This window comes from Jaculus jaculus, chromosome 8 (assembly GCF_020740685.1).
Source record: "Jaculus jaculus isolate mJacJac1 chromosome 8, mJacJac1.mat.Y.cur, whole genome shotgun sequence".
NCBI classification, from domain to species: domain Eukaryota; kingdom Metazoa; phylum Chordata; class Mammalia; order Rodentia; family Dipodidae; genus Jaculus; species Jaculus jaculus.
Window position 1 is genome coordinate 97,456,488 of NC_059109.1, and position 19,629 is coordinate 97,476,116.

The window sequence follows — 19,629 nt, forward strand, 5'->3', positions numbered from 1 at the left end:
TGGTCCCAGGGCAGGGCTAGATCTCTGCTTGCAGGTGCTGGCCTGGGCATGGGCACTGGAGACAGTACCTTGACTACCAAGACTGGAACCAAGCTGGGTCTCGCCTACACTTCACAGTTGCATCACAGCAGAAGGGACATGAGTCCACAACAGCCTGTCTCCCAGGCTGGACTTGATACAGATAATATCCAAGTCTGTCACATGAGCACAAAGGCTGTATCTCTAAGTTTGGGCCTGTAAATGGGACCGTCACTCTCTACCAGCTATAGAAGGCTTGGTAATAGAGGAACGACAAAGCCCTATGCTGGTTTTCATACCTTGCTTCCCTGAGGCACAGTGCTGTTCCCCACAATGTTATCATAAGTTTGTAGAGGGAATGTGGAAAGATTCAGGTTACCTGGGAAAATGCAGTTCCTATGATTCAGTCCAAGGGGTCATTGGCCTGCTATATATGGGTCATGGGGCTTTCTCCAGCATGAGGTTTCACCACACCTGGATTTAATTCTTTGTCCTCAAAACAAGGAGTACCTCTCCCTACACTGTGCTATGAGTTAGTGGAGGGGTGTCCTAGGCAACTTTTTCTTCTTGCTTCCCTCATAGTGTCTTTTCATCTTCTTACAGTAAAAGTAATAAAAAGTAAAGTTTCTTACCTGATTTCTTTGCAAATCAGTTTGATGAGTTTCTATAGAAGTTGTACTCCATGTATCTGTAAGAAACTGACCACTATATGTTCTAATTTAGCCAATATCTTACTTTGCTTCTGAGGTTTTCTTTGTGTGTGTGTGGGTGTATGTGTGTGTGAGAGAGTGAGAGACACACACACAGAGAAAGAGACAGCATGCATATATGTTTTGAGGCAAGCCAACAGACTGACATTTTATGCAAGAGAGAGACAGAATTGGCCCATTAGGGACTCAGCCCCTGTAATAGAGCTCCAGGAATGTGCAACCTTGTGCACTTGTATCACCTATGCGTCTGGCTTACATGGGACCTGGAGAGTTGAACATGGGTCCTGAGGCTTTGCAAGCAAGTGCCTTACTGCTAAGCCATCTCTCCAGCCTGACAGTAACCAAGTTTTAATACCAGGCATCCCTCCCTCTCCTAGCCTTATCATCACCTGAATTGCCTGCCTTAATTAGAAGCTCTTTCACAATTAAAATTGGCATGTACAATCTAGGGAAAGTTCTATACCTCAAGCCCATCCTTTAAAAACTCCATGGCCAGACATGGTGCTACATACTGTTAATCCCAGCACTTAGGAGGCAGGAGGATCACTGTGAGTTCAAGGTCACCTTGAGACTGCATAGTAAATTCCATGTCAACCTGAGCTACCTGACCCTACCTCAAATAAAAAACCCCTACAATATATGTATATTGTTTAGTTGAACTGAACCTGTCCCAGCTAGACTATGAAATATACTACAAACATGGTTCCTTATCAAATTCAGTTTTACTCCTTGATATTCACTAGGCACATGGAGGATTACAGGCTCTCCAAAGTCTTCACCAAGAACAGAACCTAAGATTACTCCCCCACACCCAGTATTTGAGCATGGAATGCTTTTTATAGTAACATTTATTAATAGGTTTTGGAAGTAGTGTCTTTGAACTGAGAGAAGGAACAGAAAATAAATGAATGCTTCCTTCCATTTCATGCTGTGTTCTCCACTCTGACAGGGGTACACTTAAAATAACCAGGCATGCCAGGTTGCACCATGCATGGATGCTTCTTGTCTTTATACTGGCAGACTTTCTGTGTCCGGCTAGTTTCCATAGGAAGGGTGACATAGCTCACAGATCACTAGAAATGCAGGACAGTTTCAGGTACACACAGTAATTTCTGCTTTTAAAATTCAACTTACTGAGAGAAAGTTGGATGGAGTACCATATAATGAATGAATGACGCCAGCACCTGGCATTATTTTACTCTAAGTTTTGATGTTTAGAAAAAGAAATTTAGGTTGTTGATTTTATATAAATAAGATTTCCCAGATAAAAACAAGCAGTGGCTTATTATTCCAAAGTTACTATAGTACATGTGTTAGCCATTAGAACTTGTGTTTGGCAAACTTAAGGGCAGGGAGACAAGTGGAGCATCTGTATATTTAACAAAAGACTTCAAACACATAGTGGAAGTGCATGGAAGTGGTTGAAACAGGAAATATTAACTAGATATGAAGGGAAACATCAGGCCACTGGTTTAGGGAATACAAATGACTTTCTCTGCTTGCCACCACCCCCCATTGGAAACCTGAAGAGGAACTTGGGAGGCTGATAATGAGTGATGAAATTGCTAGACATTGGTCCTAGATATTTTGAGCCACTTTTGGCAGAGGTTGTAGCTTGGTTACCAAAAAGCTTTTAAGTCGGAGTTAGACCTTTTGCAAGTTAGCTGACCCTTAGATATGTTCAGAGTGACTGCTTTGGACTACTTCTGAAGACAGTAATTATGCACTCTATTTTTATGCAAATGCTCACACAGCAGAAGCAGTGTACAATAAAGCACATCTGTAGCTGTGTGATCTGATTAGATGTTTTACTTCTCTATCTCATGGCATCTACTGCTGCTGAACTCATTGGTAAATTTACAGGAGCTGTTTTGAATTCTGAAATTGAGAATGAGGCAAATAGAAAGTCCTGTTGACATTGCTGCTTTTGAGGGAGCAGCACTACATGTCAATGATCTGTTTTGCTTTTTTTTTCCTCTCTCTCTCTCTCTTTGTTTTCTTAGGTCTCTATTAAGGAGTTTGAATTTATTTATTTAAGTATGGTAAATACATTCAATCTGCCAAATCCTACATGAAATTACAACTCAGTTGTTTTCTTCAGTTCAGAAAAGAGTCAATCCTGTCTTCCTGGAGCCTTACCTATAAAAATATTCATGAATGGTTCCAAACTCTTGAATGAAAACAAGCCAAGAAAAGACATAAGACAGGAAATTGGGGCAGTATCAAATAATAGTCCATTTTCTTGTGCTTAAAAGTTTAAGGTTGATAATTATTTAACTTCTGTTTTTCTTTCTGATTACAGTTGAAATGAACAGTCAGGTGGACAGTGTAAATGACACAACAGGGTCAGCAAGAAGTTTGCCAGTAGGTAAGGTGTACTTGTGAGATTTTCAATTGATCAATCAACCATAAGGAACTGTTTGCAAATGTCATATTGGATTCCCATTGGTTTTGCCAAGTCCTACAGTGTGGCTTTAGCTAAACATTAAAAATCTTTAAACCAAATAGCACAGTATAAGTAGGAAGGAGACAAGAGAAGCCTGACCTCCTAAAATTACACTTGATCATAGCCAATAGGCTGAGGAGTGATGACCTCCTAAAATTATAAAACACCCTCATTTCTGTGCTCTGATAAACACTTTTTCTTTGTCCTACTCTTTGCCTCCTGAAGTAACCAAATTACTTCATCAAAACACAAGCAAAAGTGTTGCTTTACCACAAAGTGCTTCTGCATTGCTTGAAATACCTTATTGTAATCAAAATACTACATCTTTATCCTAGAAAATATATCTAGGCATGTGCATGCATGAGCACACACACACACAAAACCTGGGGCTTTATGTTCCACACCAAGTTCCCAGGGCATATGCAACTGCACACAAATGGGGTATGTTTAGTGAGATTGAAGCTACCTCAGGAAGAAATGTCTTGATCAGATCCATTCGAAAGGGTATAGAGAATGATGGCTTACCTATTATTACCATTTCCCGTAACTTAAGAGAGCCATTGAAAAGAATAAAGAAGCTAGGTTCAGCCTTAGGACTGTTACCAACAAAAATAAAAACATAGAAAAATGAGCTGTGAGTCTCTTGAGTGTAAGACACAAATAATGACATGGTTATCTCTTTCAGCATGGGCATCTTGGTCTATGCACACTCTCTAGAGGCCCTATTGCACCATATTCAAACTTCAGCACCATGCCAGCACAAAATCTAAGCATGTTTAAAAGATCATATCTATCCTCACATCATGGTCTTGACTTTTATATGAAAGTAAACATACTAGCATTTGTGTAATACACAAGAAGCATAAAACTGCTAAAATGCGTACTTAGACAAACGTGATTTTTATAAATATTTTTACCTTGTTCATGTACTTAAAACCTCCTGCTAAGGGGCTGGAAGATGGTTTAGTGGTTAAGGTGCTTGCCTGAAAAGCTAAAGGACCTAGGTTCAATTCCCCAGGACCCACATTAGCACAAGGTAGCACATGCATCTAGAATTCATTTGCTGTGGCTGGAGGCCCTGGTATGCCTCTTCTCTATTTCTATCTCTCTCTGTGTCTTCCAAATAAATAAATAAAAATATTTAAAAGCATTCTGCTAAGCTAACAAAATTCTCCAGCTAAGAATTTTCCATTAAAAGTACTATAGATATGCTGGGCATGGTGGTGCATGCCTTTAATCCCAGCACTCAGGAGGCAGACAGAGGTAGGAGGATCACTGTGAATTCAAGGCCACCCTGAGACTACATAGTGAATAGTGAATTCCAGGTCAATCTGCCTGAACTCGAGTGAAACCCTACTTTAAAAAAAAAAAAGTACTGTAGATAAAACCTAAACAATTTATACCAAGTGTCTCAGTGCTTCCTGAACTTTTATTCCTGTGTTGCCAATAAACTATACATTTCTTACATGCTTTATTATTTTCCTGTGGAATCAATATCCAAATAAAATACCAAGAAAAATCTATTTTCCTTAGCTAATACCAAAATATTTTCTTGACCATAAACATGAAGGGAAATTTAAATACTTGTAATTCAAAATTCTTTGATAAGAGCCACACCACAATGAGTGTCTGAACATAGCAGCAACGTAGATGGGACTCTTTTTTTTTCTCTTACCTACTTTTGAATATTTCAAGTATTGTTTATGCACACAGACCCCGATTTAAAGAAAAAATGGAAATTACTAACCTAACACCTCCAAAGTTTGCTGATTTACCCATTTTCACATCCTGAGTCCTTAATGTCACACTTGTTTCTGAACTCAGTGTTTTCTTCTTTGTTTCCAGTTTAATTTTAACACATATGGTCCAATACAGGTGGCCCTCTAGTTGTATGGTTTTATGTCCATCAATTCAACAGATCATGAACTAAAAATAATCCTTAAAAAAATGTATATGCCAGGCTTGAGAGATGACTGAGTGGTTAAGGCACCTGTCTGGAAAGCCTAAGGACCCAGGTTCAATTCCCCAGAACCCACATAAGCCAGATGCAGATGGCACATGCATGTGGAGTCCCCCCCCCCAACCAATGGCTGGTGGCACTGGTGTGCCCATTCTGTCTTCAATAAATAAATTTTAAAATATATTTTAAAAGTATTTGTCCTGATTATTTAATGACTGTTGGTATTCCCTAAACAATGCAGAGGGACAACTATTTACATAGCATTTATAGTATATTGAATGTTTAAGCAACTGAAAGATGATTTAAAATTATATAGGAAGGCATGCATAGGTTACATTGCAAATGCCACACAATTTTAGATAAGGGGCTTAAGCATGGAAAAATGTAGATATCCTTAGAAATACACAGAGCTAATCTGCTACGGATAGTGAGGGGTTGCTATACTAGTGGAAACTAGTGTGTTTCTCTTCCTTCCCTACATCTTCATAGCCTGGTACACTCTGAGAGACAAAGGTCATCACTTTCTTCTCCTAACAGAGTCATACATTAGATATTTTTTTCTGTCATCCTTATTACATTTGATTACTACTCTACAGGAGTTAGCTATTATTTACCTGCATCAAATATATGTTAATGTATTTGGAATTTGTATTTGACATCACTGTGCCCAAGAAAAGCAGAGTGGCTCTTTATAGCCTCACTAGACTTTATTGAATATGAATAGATATGTCTGAAAAACAGAAATTGCAGATATGAAAATGCAGAAGTAAAAAAAAAAATATTACTACATTATCACTGGGCCTCAATTACAGGTGAATGGTCTATTACAAATGATGTAAAAAACTATAATCCCTACACATGATAAGCTGATAAGCATATATACTGATTTAACCTTGGGTTAGTGATAACTCTCATATTTAATCTCCAGCTTGTGGACCCCTTGGGAGGCATAGACTTGCTGGAAGAGCTGTGTCTTTGGAGGAGGGCCCTGAGGTTCAGTAGTCCATCTCTACTAACTGAGCTCACTCTTGCTGCTTCCTCCCTGCTCATATGGCAAAAGGTGATACCTATCTGTTCTCACCATGCTTTTCCTGCCATGAGGCAACTTGCCCTGGAGACTAAGACACAATAAGTCCTTTCTTTGCATAGGCTGCTTTTGGCTGGGTGATTTGCCCCAGCAACAAGAAAGTAATGGCAGCAGTAGGATAGGTCCATCTTAGCTTAGCTCTTGGTTTTAGATCATGGTTGACAGACTCTGTCGCTTTGAGACCAGCAGAGAGGCAGAAGTTCTTGGCAGGGAGAGTGTGGTAGAATGGCTGCTCATCCAATGAGACTCGGAAACAAACAGAAAAAAAATCAACAGGTAGGTTTCAGAATCCTTGTAAAATCTTCAAGAGCACACCCTCAATGACTTTTCTATATCAGGTTCCCTTTCTATAGATCCTTAAAACATGACACATGGCACACTGTATGATCCAGTTATCCCACTCCTAAGCAGATATATCCAAGGGACTTGCAATCATTTTACCAAAGATCTACCCACATGCCTGTGTCTATTACCACACTTTCACAGTCTCTAAGGTAGAATCAGCATAGGTGCCATCAACAGATGAATGACAAGGAAATGTGATGATAATATATACACAGTAGAATATTATTCATTCACCAAAGATATTTGAATCCTGTAATTTGCAGCAAAATAGATACAACTGTAGGATATTATCTTAAGTAAAAGAAGCCAGATACAGAAGGTCATGAATCTCATGTTCTCTTTCATATGTAGAACTTAAAAAGTACAAGCCTGAAATAAGCATTGTGATGATTAGGGATTGAGAAAAGTACCAAGCAAGGATGGGGTAGAATTAGGGTGTTTGGATAGGATCAACGTATGCTGTATACATGAATATAAATACCATACTAAACACCACTAGTATGTAAAATTAATGTTAACATTTTAAGTATTTATAACATTATTCACTATTAGACAACCTAAATATCTCCCAGCAGCAGAATGCATAAAAATATGACATATCCATACAGTATCACTACAAAAGAACAGGAACAGAAAAAGATTAAAAGTAGCAATGTGAATGAATCTCAGAGACATGTTGCAGTCAGGTTTGCATTACTAGTAGAAATCACCCAACCAAGAACAGCTTGTGGGAAGAAGAGGTTTATTTTGATTTACAGGCTCGAGGGGAAGCTCCATGATGGCAGGGAAAATGATGACATGAGCAGACGGTAGATATCACCCATTGGCCAACATAAGGTGGACCATAACAACAGGAGAGTGTGCCAAACACTGGCAAGGGGAAGCTGGCTATGACACCCATAAGCCCACCCCCAACAATACACTGCCTCCAGGAAGCATTAATTCCCAAATCTCCATCAGCTTGGAACCTAGCATTCAGAACTCCTAAGTATATGGTAGACACCTGACTCAAACCACCACATTCCACTCGTGGCTGCCCAAAATGGATATCCATGCATAATGAAAAATACAATGCATTCAGTCCAACTTTAAAAGTTCTCATAGTTTTTATCAATCCCAATAATGTTCAAAAATCCCCATAATTCAAGATTTTTTAACTGAGCCATAATACCAAAAAAAATCTCCAAAAAACCCATAATGGCACAGAATAAACATTCACACTGCAAAAGTTGATACTGGGCAAAGCAAAGAAATAGTCCAACAATTCTAGCCAGTGACAAATCTCCAAATTCGATAATTCTAACCAGAAATAAGTCTCTGGCATTCCAATTCCGCCCCCCTCCTTCCCCCCCACCCCTGCCCCAGCTAGGTTACTCACAGCCCTGGGAAACTTCATCTGAGACTGGCAGCTCTCCTTGGCAGCCATCTCATGGTCCCGGCATCTCCACTGGGTCTCCACTACAATTCACGGTTCATCCCCATGGCCCCATGGGGTCTCCATGCAGGCCACCAGAAAACTTGCTTCACACTGCCCATGGCCATTTCCAAAATACAAGACTGTGTTGCAAACTCAAGGACCCCTCTCTTCCCTGCATTTCTTATACTCCACAATACCAGGTAAGGTACCAATTTGTTAATCCAGCATCGGGGGGAGGGGGGGCTTAAGCAGACTTTGAGGAACAGGACACTTCTTGAGCACTCAGCCCTCTTCAAAAGAGTCTGCATTCTTCCTGTTGCCCCAGTGCTGGTTAGCTGGCCCAGTCTCAAATATTGTAATCACTCAATTGCAGCTGAATGGGCAGAAGTTCACCCAAAGATTTTTCTTTCTGTGCCACATCCCTCTGCTCATACCAGTTCATTTCTACAAAAAGCAACCCTGCACAATTTCTCAGGATATGGGCATAACAACAAGCTTCTCACACAAACTGCCCCTAGCCCAGTCCAAGCAAAGTTCTTTCTCACCCTTGTAAGCTAAACCTCATAGTCCACAGTTCTTACTGCATACAGGTCTTTCAACTCTGACCAGAATTGTCCATTAAGCTGTACTTACAGCACTGCAAGCCATCTTAGGGCAAGGTTTCAAATCCTTCCACATTCCTCTTGAAAATCAGTTCCAAAAGACCAAAGCCACAGAGTCAAGTGTCTAGAGCAACCCCACTCCTCCATACCACTTTATTGTTGCTGTCTGGTTCAAAACCCTTGTAGAAATCACCCAACCAACAGCAGCTTGTGGGAAAAAAGAGGTTTATTATGAGTTACAGACTCGAAGGGGAAGCTCCATGATGGCAGGGAAAACAGTAGCATGAGCAGAGGGTGGACATCACCCCCTGGCCCACATAAGGTGGACAATAGCAACAAGAGAGTGAGCCAAACACTGGCAAGGGGAAACTGGCTATAATAACACCCCTAAGCCCACCCCCAACAATATACTGCCTCCAGGAAGCATTAATTCCTAAATCCCCATCAGCTGGGAACCTGGCATTCAGAACACCTAAGTTTATGAGGGACACTTGAATCAAACCACCACAGGCACACACACACACACACACACACAGAAGTATGTGATTCTATTTGTAGAAAGTTCTAGATCAGAAACACCTATAATAAGAGAAATTGTTGGCTCCAGCCAGAATGGATGTGGGGAAGGAGAATTTCTACTCATGTGAATTATTTTTATGTTGGTAGTAGCACAGACTAAACATGTATTTTTCAATAGAGACACAACTGTGTGTGCAGCATCTGTGTGTTTTCCCATAGGTGGATTATACTTCAATTCGAAACATCTAAAATTATAAGCATTGACTCTTGTAACACAGAGAATCTTAGAGTTCTGTCCTTTGGTTGAAAACACAGAAGATTCTTAAGAACGGTTATTACCATTTACACACTGATTCCTAGAATATAGCGTGTATGAATGGGCTAGAAAAGGAAGGGATATCAAGATTGAATTTTTCAAAGACTGTTTTGAGCAGGTGAGTTAGTCACCCTCATCAGCTGAGGCAGTTTGTCATGTGGCCTACATGTATTAGCAGTGACTTGTATGCTTTTTAAAGATACTATGTGCCAGCCATTATAGCTCAAAAAGGCAAAGCTCTTTGGTAGTCAAATCAGTTATTCCTGGGGCCTGTTTGAGGGGTGAGAGACATTTCAATGATCATACTAAAAAGATATTCCTTGCTAGCCCTATGAACAAAATGCCTTATCTTTAATGTAACAAATGGTTTCTCTTTGTTTCTGACAGGGGCACAAGATGAAGCCAAGGAACAGAGAAATGAAGCTTAATGACAGTCTTCGGCATTACAAGGCCTGGCCCTGGGGGCTTTAGGGAGATGACAGCTTGGGCTCGGGGAGAGGGAGGGGGTGGGGGGAAGGCAAGCCCTGTGGAAGGAAAGGGATCCTTTGCTCTAATTTTTCCAGCTGCATTTTATTGTTTACCTACCTGCAGAAAAAGGAAAAAAAGAAAAATAAATAGCTTCCTTCATTTGGTGAGAAGACCCATGTTAAAGCATCTTTCAGGCACTATTCTTGTTGTTTCTGTCTTTTCTCTCTCACCTGCCATGAGGTGGCAGGGGTTAACTCACATGTCTCCTTGTCTCTGTCTGCTCTCTCTGTTATCTCACAAAGCTTGTCACACAGTGGTTTCTTCAAAGAGAAGGAAGATGACTGACATATTGCAGACAATTTCAGAAGTCACCAAGCCCATCAGTATAATCCACAAAGAAGTAAGGAAAGAAAGTAGACATAGCCTTCAGAGTACACTTAGAAAAGGTCTGGATAAGGAGCTGACAATATTTTAATCAGGGATTCCTTAGGTACCTTTTTTTTTTCCTGTCAGATTCATGAGGATTATGGAAGCAGGATTAAGTCAACCCAGAGCACAGTATAGAGCTATAATAAAGAGGGCAGTGGCAGGGGAGGGGGAAAATGGAACAATTGAAGCCATCTCCTTTGCAGTCACGTTGCCTGATTTCCAACAGAGCTTCCTTGATTCATGGGGTCTTCCCCATTTGCTTCAGCATGGAGCTCACTAGTGACATTTCATTCTTTGTACCTAATGGTAAAGAATATCCTTGGTTAGGTATTGTCATTAAGATCTAATAGAAGGGCTTGCTGACTTTAGGATTCAAACATATGCCTAATTAATGTATGTTACTTTTGAAAGTGCCACTATAATCTCCACATGTCTGCCATAGAACACCCGTGTTTACCCAGGATAGGATGGCTACAAAGGAGACAGAAGCTCACTTGAACTTAGGAGCAGTCACGGATATTGCTTGCTGTCCTGGCTCTCTAGTCCCCTTTTAAATGGCAGGGCTTATATATGTCAGTTACAAGGCTGATTGGATGGCTGGCTCACTCATCCTGAGGAACAAATATACTAACAATGTAGATTCCAGTGGAAAAGCGTGGGTTCTAGAAACACAGACCAGAGGAGGCCATGCACCAGAGCTATCTGTCTTAGAACAAACCTAAGGCCACATACTTACCTTCTACAAACTCCCTGGGTTCCAAAGCCATCCCATGGTTTTCTATAAATCACTCTTGTATAGCTTCTTAAATCCATTGACTTGCTAAATAATGCTTAAGAAGTTTGTTACTTTTCTTAGTAGAAGTGGAAAAAAGTAGAATAATTTGAGACTTCCTCAAACAAGAGTATATCTGCTTGCTAAATTCTTATCCAGTTCTCCAGTTTTGCCCTTTTATCTATAGAAAATTCATCATATCTTCCTATGACTTGTTTTGGCCTCTCTGAATTTATTGCCCACCTCTGGATAGCTTCTTTAGTATAACGCAAATACTTAGTAAATTATTCCTCTGCACATATCATCTTTTATTTTTATTACAAGCTGCCCATCCATGTAGTAGCAACTATACTTAAGTGAGATCATGGTGTTGCCTCACAGGGGCTTCTTCGCCTGTCATAATCACATAATTCAATATAAAAGTGTGTTTGTCTTCACTGCTAGTTGGCATCACTTTCTAGAACCAGTGGTTTTTAAAATAATCTAAGAAATTACTATGCCATCCAAATACCAATGTTTCAATAGTTCCCATTTTCAGTGTTCCCCCACATTGTCATAGCTCAGTTGGAAATGCCCATCATTCTTATACAGTGCCCAGGAGGTTCCATATGCAAGGAATGTGTTTCTGAGCCACTGTCAATAGTAGCGCTTCTCATTCTCCCTGAGTTACAGTGGAAAACAATACAGAGACAGGAGGGAGTGCAGGCCTCCACAAGGAACAAAGATGAAAGCGATCCCTGCTAGGAACAGCCTGGGTCAGAATTACTTTAATGGGCTTTCTCCTCATTACCAATTTTGCTGTTTCATCTTAAATGAGAGCAGGTTTGGAACAGGAGGAGAGAACTCTCTGGAAAATGTAGGAAAAGGAAAGTAACCTGTATATCCACAAAACTAAGAATGAGAGGTAAACAGCCTCAAGCCTGCTACTGAATTTGTTTAAAGTTCCCTTCATGATTATATTGCATTCTCATTTATAATATGTTATAGCTTTTTGATTGCTATCTGGCTATATGGCTTTATGCTTTAAAACAAAGTCCAACAATCAATTCCATTTCAAGAGTGAAATATTAAAGATCTAGCTCAGGGCAGACTGAAGAAACCTGGATTCTGACAACCTTTTGTGCACTGGCCCTGTCATGGCACAAGCTGATGAATTCCCCTGCACACAACTTTTGCAAGTCAGTTTCTATCCATTCTTCAACCAGCCTACATGGCATAAAGGGTTATAAGAGGACAGAGGTACGAAAACAGCCCTGTATTAGTCATGTTTGCATACAGAGGATGGAAATGGGCCTTCAATATAATAGTACTAATTAAAAAGGTACTCACCGTAGGCAAAACAAAGAGTCTTTGCCTCTAGCTGGTAAACTATTCAGATAATGGACAAGTCTTCTTCTTAAAGCTTACAAAGAAGGAATCTGCAGCCCTGTCTGTGATACTGGGTCACATATTAATCACTCTGCAACTAATTGTTAATCTTTGTATGAAATGCTGAAAAGCCTCTTTGTGAATTAATACAGTTCTGCTTGATGCACTTGATTTGAAAAGACATTTCTCTGTATGTGGTGCATGTCAGCTATGCTTTGAAAAATAACAAAGTTAGCAGAATATGTTCAATATATTTTCTTGGGGAATAGGGTTTTTATCATATGACTCATTAAGGATTTGCCTTACCCTGACATTTGTGATATAAAGGAAAATCAGAAAAAAAGTAATTTTCTTGATCAAGATATGTTTTTACTTAATGCAAATAAATGTAGTATGTTGCTTGCAAGGAAAACAAAGTGTACTCTGGTATAAATTGCTAAATAGGATAATATGTGCCTCTTTTGTTAAATCAGTCTGGAAATGCTGAAAAGCTTCAAAACTGTTTTTTTTATTTTTTTTTTCTTTTCATCTGTGCCATACACTATGACACTTAAACAACTGTTGCCTTCAAACTATATTTGTTAGAGCAGAGTGCAAATAAAATTTGATTGAGAGGATAATATGGTATCATCTGTGTTATGAAATTTGTTCCTTAGCCATAGGCAATGACTCAGTGTTCATTTAATGCTATCTATTTTGATGTAAACATGCATATTTAAAATTGTCCCTATAAGCCAACTTACCTTATTACTCATCTTCTCTTAGTAAGTCTCATTGTATTTACAACCATGTTTCTCAAACTTCAGAGAAGTGTATATGGGTACACATGCCCCTGCCAATGCTTTCTACTAGATAGGTAATTACCTCAATAAGGCTTCTGAGACACAGACATAAGTTGTGGGGGTAAGATCCATTCCTTGGGGCCCATCTATAACTGGAATCCCACCTTAGCACCTTCTGTGAACTGGTCAATAGCTAACCAGTTTACTACTGACAGAATGATAATAAATAGAATTAACTGTAAAAATTGTCAAAGGATAGCAACAGGTAACCTAAAAGCACGATGAAAAAAATCAGTACTCTTTCAAAGAGGACAGATGTATGTATTCTACCAAACTTAATTCCCTCTTTTTCAGAATAGGTGTCACCAGGGTTGTTGTTTCAGTAGGAAATCACGTGATCCCTTTTTAAAAAATAATATTTTATTATTTATTTGAGAAGGAGAGAGAATGAGGTCAACAAGGCCTCTATCCAATGATAACGAACTCCAGATGCATGCACCACCATGTGCAACTGGCTTACTGGGTTCTGAGAGTTGAACCTGGGTCTTTAGGCTTCACAAGCAAGTGCCTTAGCTGCTGAGCCATCTCTCCAGCCCCCAAGTGAGTCCTTTTATAAAAGCCAAAGGTGGAACAGTTTAAGAACAGTAAGTTTCTTTACTGCTCTATGGGAAGACAATTTTTCCAGTATTAAGCAAGGTTTGATGAGGAAAAGAACTATAAACAGAAGAGTCACAGATGACAGTGGGCAACTCAACACCATGCTTCCTGGTGACAGTGAGGGTCATCTGACATGATTTAAGCCCCACTAGGTACAGTGTTGCTTTGATACCCAGAGGTTTATGTCTTTGCCTTTTACTTTTGCTTCTCTGCCACTCAGTGCTTCTGCCCTTTTATCTTACCTTGACCAAAGGTGGCATTCCACAGTGCTTCATTTCAGAGCATGCTATCCATTTAAGTTCTGCCCCAAATTTAGGACTTTGAGAAATAAAATGTTTCTAGTTCATGGATCATAAGATGGACATTACTATAACATGCCTGAACTTACAAATTTAAACAAAAGTGCCAAAACATTAACTTTAATCATTTGCAAAAGCACTTGATAAATTAACATTAGGTTCTGCTATTTACTATGAAGCAAATGGTTCTTTAAAAGATAAATTGTGTAACTAAGGAAATCTTCTCAGGAAAATGATGTTACAACCAAGACCTCATTGATGACATGGTACCTGTGCAGTAAGAATGGGCAGAGTCAGGTAGTAAATGTGAAGTCCTGTTTCACTAATGTGGATTTAAACTGTACCCTCAAATTAGGGATTCATAAGTAAAGATAAAATTGTGCTAAAGTGTAGATAATTGGAGATTTGAGTACTTTAAAAGATACATGAAAGATATGCAAAATGGACACATACAAAACATGGGTAGTTAGTACTAACTTGAGGCTGTCTTTTCTGTGATAATGAATGTGGCAAGTGAGTCTGCATAAAGGAGAAAGGAGGCCAAGCTCTATGGCCTGTATGTATGGAAGGATATAGATTTGCAAGGAGATAATCTAATGTATATTTTGTCTCTTGATAGGTGAAGTATACTTCCTCATGATATTGAAATTGGAAGTAGCGTTGTGACTTGTTTTATCCATTGATATCTGGGCAGAAATGATAGTGTTATTTCATGCAGAAGCTTGAAGATTCACCCACTTACCTACCATAATGATGAGCAAAATTTCAGACAGTGTGCTCCATCAGCACAAATCCTGCAATGAAAATGTAGGGTTGAGTTTCAGGCAAATTCCCTATAAGAAGGTGACAGCCAGAACTAAACCTATATTTTGAGACTGGAGGGTCAGTTGTCACTCTATCATAGCCTAACCTATACTAACTGATAGAGATATCATCAAAACACCAAAATAAAAAGTCTCACAATCTACTTTCATGATCTGCTTCCCTATGCTATCTTGTATCTTGGCCCAAAATTTTAGGGCCCTACTCATCATAGTAAGGAAAAGTATGATGACAGGAGTGGCTTGCAACTATGGCAGGATCACAAGACCACTTCCTCAAAGTTGAGTTTATCAGGAAACAAAGACTAGACTAGTGCTGGACCTACCCCCTAATGGATCCACTTCCTCCAGCTAGGCCCACCTCCCAGAGGTCCCATAACTTCCCCAAAGCAGCACCAGCTGCTGGTAAGTGTTCAAATACATGAGCATGTAGGCACATTTTACATCCAAATTGTAACAAGAAGGAATAGTGAAAACACATTAAATGTATCTCTGCCTTTTCAATGTGCAGCCATTTTTGAATGAAGATTAGTTTAGCCAGATTCAAAGCTTAAATTTCTATTTAAAGCTATTTCTTGCCCCTTAAAATTATTAGTATTTCATGGACAAAAGTCAGTCTGTAAACAAAATTATAGCTTTTGGAAATTTTGATTTTGTTTATTCATTTTAAACTTTACTTGTTTATTTGGAAGCAGGGGAGTGGGATGGGGAGAATAGGAGCCAGTGCCTCTTACCACTGCAAACAAACTCCGGATACATGTGCCACGTTGTGTATATTGCTTTATGTGGGTACTGAGGAGTCAAACTTGGGCTTTCAGGATTTCTAAGCAAATCTGAGCCATGTCTCTAGCCAGAACAATTTACTTTTAATTTCTGTAACTGCATTAGAGCATTATTAATTAAAATGTTTTTAGCAATGGAAAAAAGAACTAAAGGTTTGTTTAAAACTGAGATATTTAAAACAATAAAATGTTGAAATAAGCCCCTTCATTGTTTGAAAATTCATTAAAGTAAATCTTCAGTAACCCTATCATGAATAATTTTAAAAGGAAAGGAAAAGAAAATTTAAGTACCATATTATTAAATTTTATGCATGTGCTCCAAGCTACTTAGCTTGTAACAGAAATTTTATTTTTAAAATAAAGTTAATCAAACTTAACAAAACAAAGAACAAAAACAAGTTCCAGGAAGAGAATATTTATTGAGAATCCACTGAGACTATCTGTGACCATGTCTATTCATTTAAATACCAATCATTCAAAATAATAGGTATGAGTTGATAGAAACTTATGAGTAATCATAGGTAATTTTTTGACTTATTTTCATAGTTGCGTCATCCTCTTAGCATTTATGTATAGTACTTGCTATGTCACAAGCATTTTCTTGTCAATCAGTATTTACCTAAGTCGTTTAAAAATATTCCATCATGGGGCTCAGTGGTTAAAGCAATAGCCTATAAAGTCTAATGAGCTGAATTCAATTCCCTTATCCCCATATAAAGCCAGATGTACAAAGTGGTGCATACATCTGGAGTTCGTTTGCAATGGCTAGAGGCCCTAACCCATTCTCTCTCTCAACCTCTCTTCTGTCTGTCACTGCTTGCAAATAAAATAAAATACTCCACCATGTGGCTGTTGTTCATTGCACCTCTTCCCTATACTATGACATTTGGCTTAGTTGAAGGTTGTCTCTTCTGTGAATGAAATTATAAGCAATTATTTTGGGCACAACATTTTGTACACAGATATATTCTTCCAGAACTTTTGCAGGGTAAATGAACACTTGCTACTCTTTACCAAAGTACTTCACCAAGCCATACTCCTAACAATTATAAAATGAGAATTTCCATTGTATAGAGTCCTCACAGACTTTGAGGGCACCACTGACACTAAAACCCGTCAGCATGATAAATGGTTTATCATTATTGTTTCAACTATCATTTCTTAATTTACTAATGAGGGTGAAACAGATTTCTGTTAGCTACTTAAATTTTCTGTTTGGGGAATTAGTCTGTTCATGTTCTCTGGTCACTTGTCAATTGTGATTTTGTTTTTCGAGTTTTGTCTTATCTTCTTTTTTCTTTCTTTTTTTCCAATTTTTTCAATGCAGGTGTCTCACTCTAGCTCAGCTGACCTGAAATTCACTTTGTAGTCTCAGGATGGCCTTGAACTCATGGCTATCCTGTTACCTCTGCTTCCCAAGTACTGGGATTAAAGATGTACACCACTGTGATGGGAAAGAGTTTCATCTTATGTTAAGGTTTCCCAAATATAATTTTCTACTTTTTCTGCTTCATTTTTTTTTTCTTTGAGGCAGGGTCTCACTCTAGCCCGGCTGACCTGGAATTCGCTATGTAGTCTCAGGGAGGCCTCGAATTTACAGTGATCCTCCTACCTCTGCCTTCCCAAGTGCTGGGATTAAAGGCGTGTGCCACCACGCCTGGCTCCTGCTTCATAATTTTTGATTGGGATAATTTCTGACACAGGCTTCTTTTCATCTTCTGTGCCCTCAAATCTTTTTGCCTCTTCTGCCTTTCATTCCTTTTGCAGTTGACATTTATTGTTTTATCTTCAGACTTTCACTCCTGCTTCTGCCTGGTGGCTCTTCAGCCTGGTGGAAAACTCAGAGCTTGTATGATCTGGTCCTGGGCTTCTGTCCCTACACTCTGCTAGAAGATTACAGATGTGTGAACCAGGCTAGCCAATTACAGGAATGTACCTATCTGACTTCAGTGGCTTATTAAAAAGGGCCATGTGACCCAATTGGACCTATCATTGTTTTCCCTACACTTGATATCTTTTCAATGGAAAAACATGAAGACTTCAGCAGCCTTTTCAGTCAGTTATTTGAGTCAGTAAATTCCATTTCCAAGTAACTTTGATATAGATTCATAGCCTTTGTAACCTAGTGGCTCTCTAGTTTTCTCAAAGTAAAGAACAAGGGGGTAGAGAGATGGCTCAGCTGTTAAAGTGCTTGCCTGTGAAGCCTAAGAACCTAGGTTAAATGCTCCAATACCCATGAAAGCCAGATGAATGAGATGGCACATGCTTATGGAGCTTGAAGTGGCTGGAGGCCCTGGAGTGCCTGGAATTCTCCAATCTTACCACACTGGGCTACAAGAATATGCCAGCCATATTTCTTACATCAAAGTATTATACTGGATCTCCTAGAATTCTCTTTCTCTGGTTATCCATATGGCTGCTTCCCTCAGCTTCTTGGAATTTGCTTAAAGCTGCCTAAATGAAGGTTGTCATGACCACTCTTTCCAACGCTGCAAACATTCTGTAGCACTCTTCTTCACAGACTACATTATTTTCCCTCCTTTACCACTTATACAATTTACTAATTAAATTTATTCCCAAACAAGTATTGAAAAGCTTTTCCTACCTTGTAGACAAGGATTACTATTTTTCACTGAGGTATCTCTAAGGTTAGAGTAGCACTTCACATTTACTAACAACTCATCAAATAGGTGTTCACTAAAGGAAGGGATGTCATTCAATATTATCCAGGGAAATATTTGGCAACTTCCTCTTTATGTGGCTTTTGACCAGCTAACTGAAATTTTTGGTTTTTTTGAGGGGGGGAAGGACATAAGAGAAATGAATTCATCAGTGACTATTAAGCAAGTTACCAGGAGGTTATATATCCTGACCCAAAACTAAATTGAAGAAAGGAAGAAAATGTGCCAAATTGTTGTAATCATTGCCCTTCTGTTCAGAAATGATAAATACTCCCTATTGAATGTAAGAGAGGGGGAGGGAATGGATGTGTTTATGATCCTTCCTTAAACAAAGAGCTGTATTTGGATAAGACTGGGATCACTTGCCTGGCATGTTTAAAGCTATAGGTTCAATGCCCAGCATTGTAAAAGACATGGTGCCACTTCTACACTGAACCTTGAAAGTTGGATGCCATTTGTATCACAGGCTCTGAGTTGGGCAGGCTTTTCTCCAGGCTGCCATCCCAGGTACTGCCTCCCCTCAGTATGTGGCCCCAATATCCCCATGAGCAAGAGAAAAGAGATTGCCATGAGTCACACTACGCAGGAGAAATGTGTGTCACTATCACTCATGCCTCACTGGTCTGGACTCAGTCAACTGATCTCAGTCTGATTCCTGGGAAATGCAAGCTGAGGGTTTGGCAGGGAAACGCAGTGTTTGCTGATGACCTGGCACTGCTTGCGGATACCCTGTTTTGAGGCTCCACTGTATGCTGTGGTTCTACCTCCACCTCCTCAATTTCCGTTCTTCAAGACCGAGTATGCCAGCATACCAGATTTGGAAAGAAGGAGTGTTCCACCTGACAGAAAGGAGACTGGATGGTGGGGAAATGTTTGATCATTGCTCTTTATTGTCTCAGGTGGAAGCTTTGGGGACATAGTAGAACAAATCTGTTGTCCATTCTCATCTATCTTTCCCACATTTCACTGTTACTGGCTTTATTCTTCATATTTATTTATGGGCTTCCATTTTACTCCCTATACCTTCCATGCATCTTGAATTCATTTTGCTATTTGGTGCTTAGAAAAAGGTAATTTGAGTAGTTTTTATTTTTAGTTTGTTTTTATTTATTTGAGAGAAAGAAAGAGAAAATAGATGTGTCAGGACCTC

The 19,629-nt window shown here is 39.3% G+C and overlaps 1 protein-coding gene across 5 annotated transcripts in view; it reads left to right on the forward strand.

Moving 5' to 3' along the window:
- Macrod2 (mono-ADP ribosylhydrolase 2) overlaps positions 1-9,922 on the forward strand; it is a 2,207,522-nt gene extending 2,197,600 nt beyond the window's left edge. For all 5 annotated transcript variants that reach the window (XM_045156295.1, XM_045156298.1, XM_045156294.1 and 2 more), the window contains 2 exons: positions 3,031-3,096; positions 9,808-9,922. In XM_045156295.1, the coding sequence (XP_045012230.1) occupies positions 3,031-3,096; positions 9,808-9,848 (107 nt within the window). In that variant the 3' untranslated portion in view covers positions 9,849-9,922. The remainder of the gene's footprint in view (positions 1-3,030; positions 3,097-9,807) is intronic.
- Positions 9,923-19,629: the final 9,707 nt, after the last annotated feature.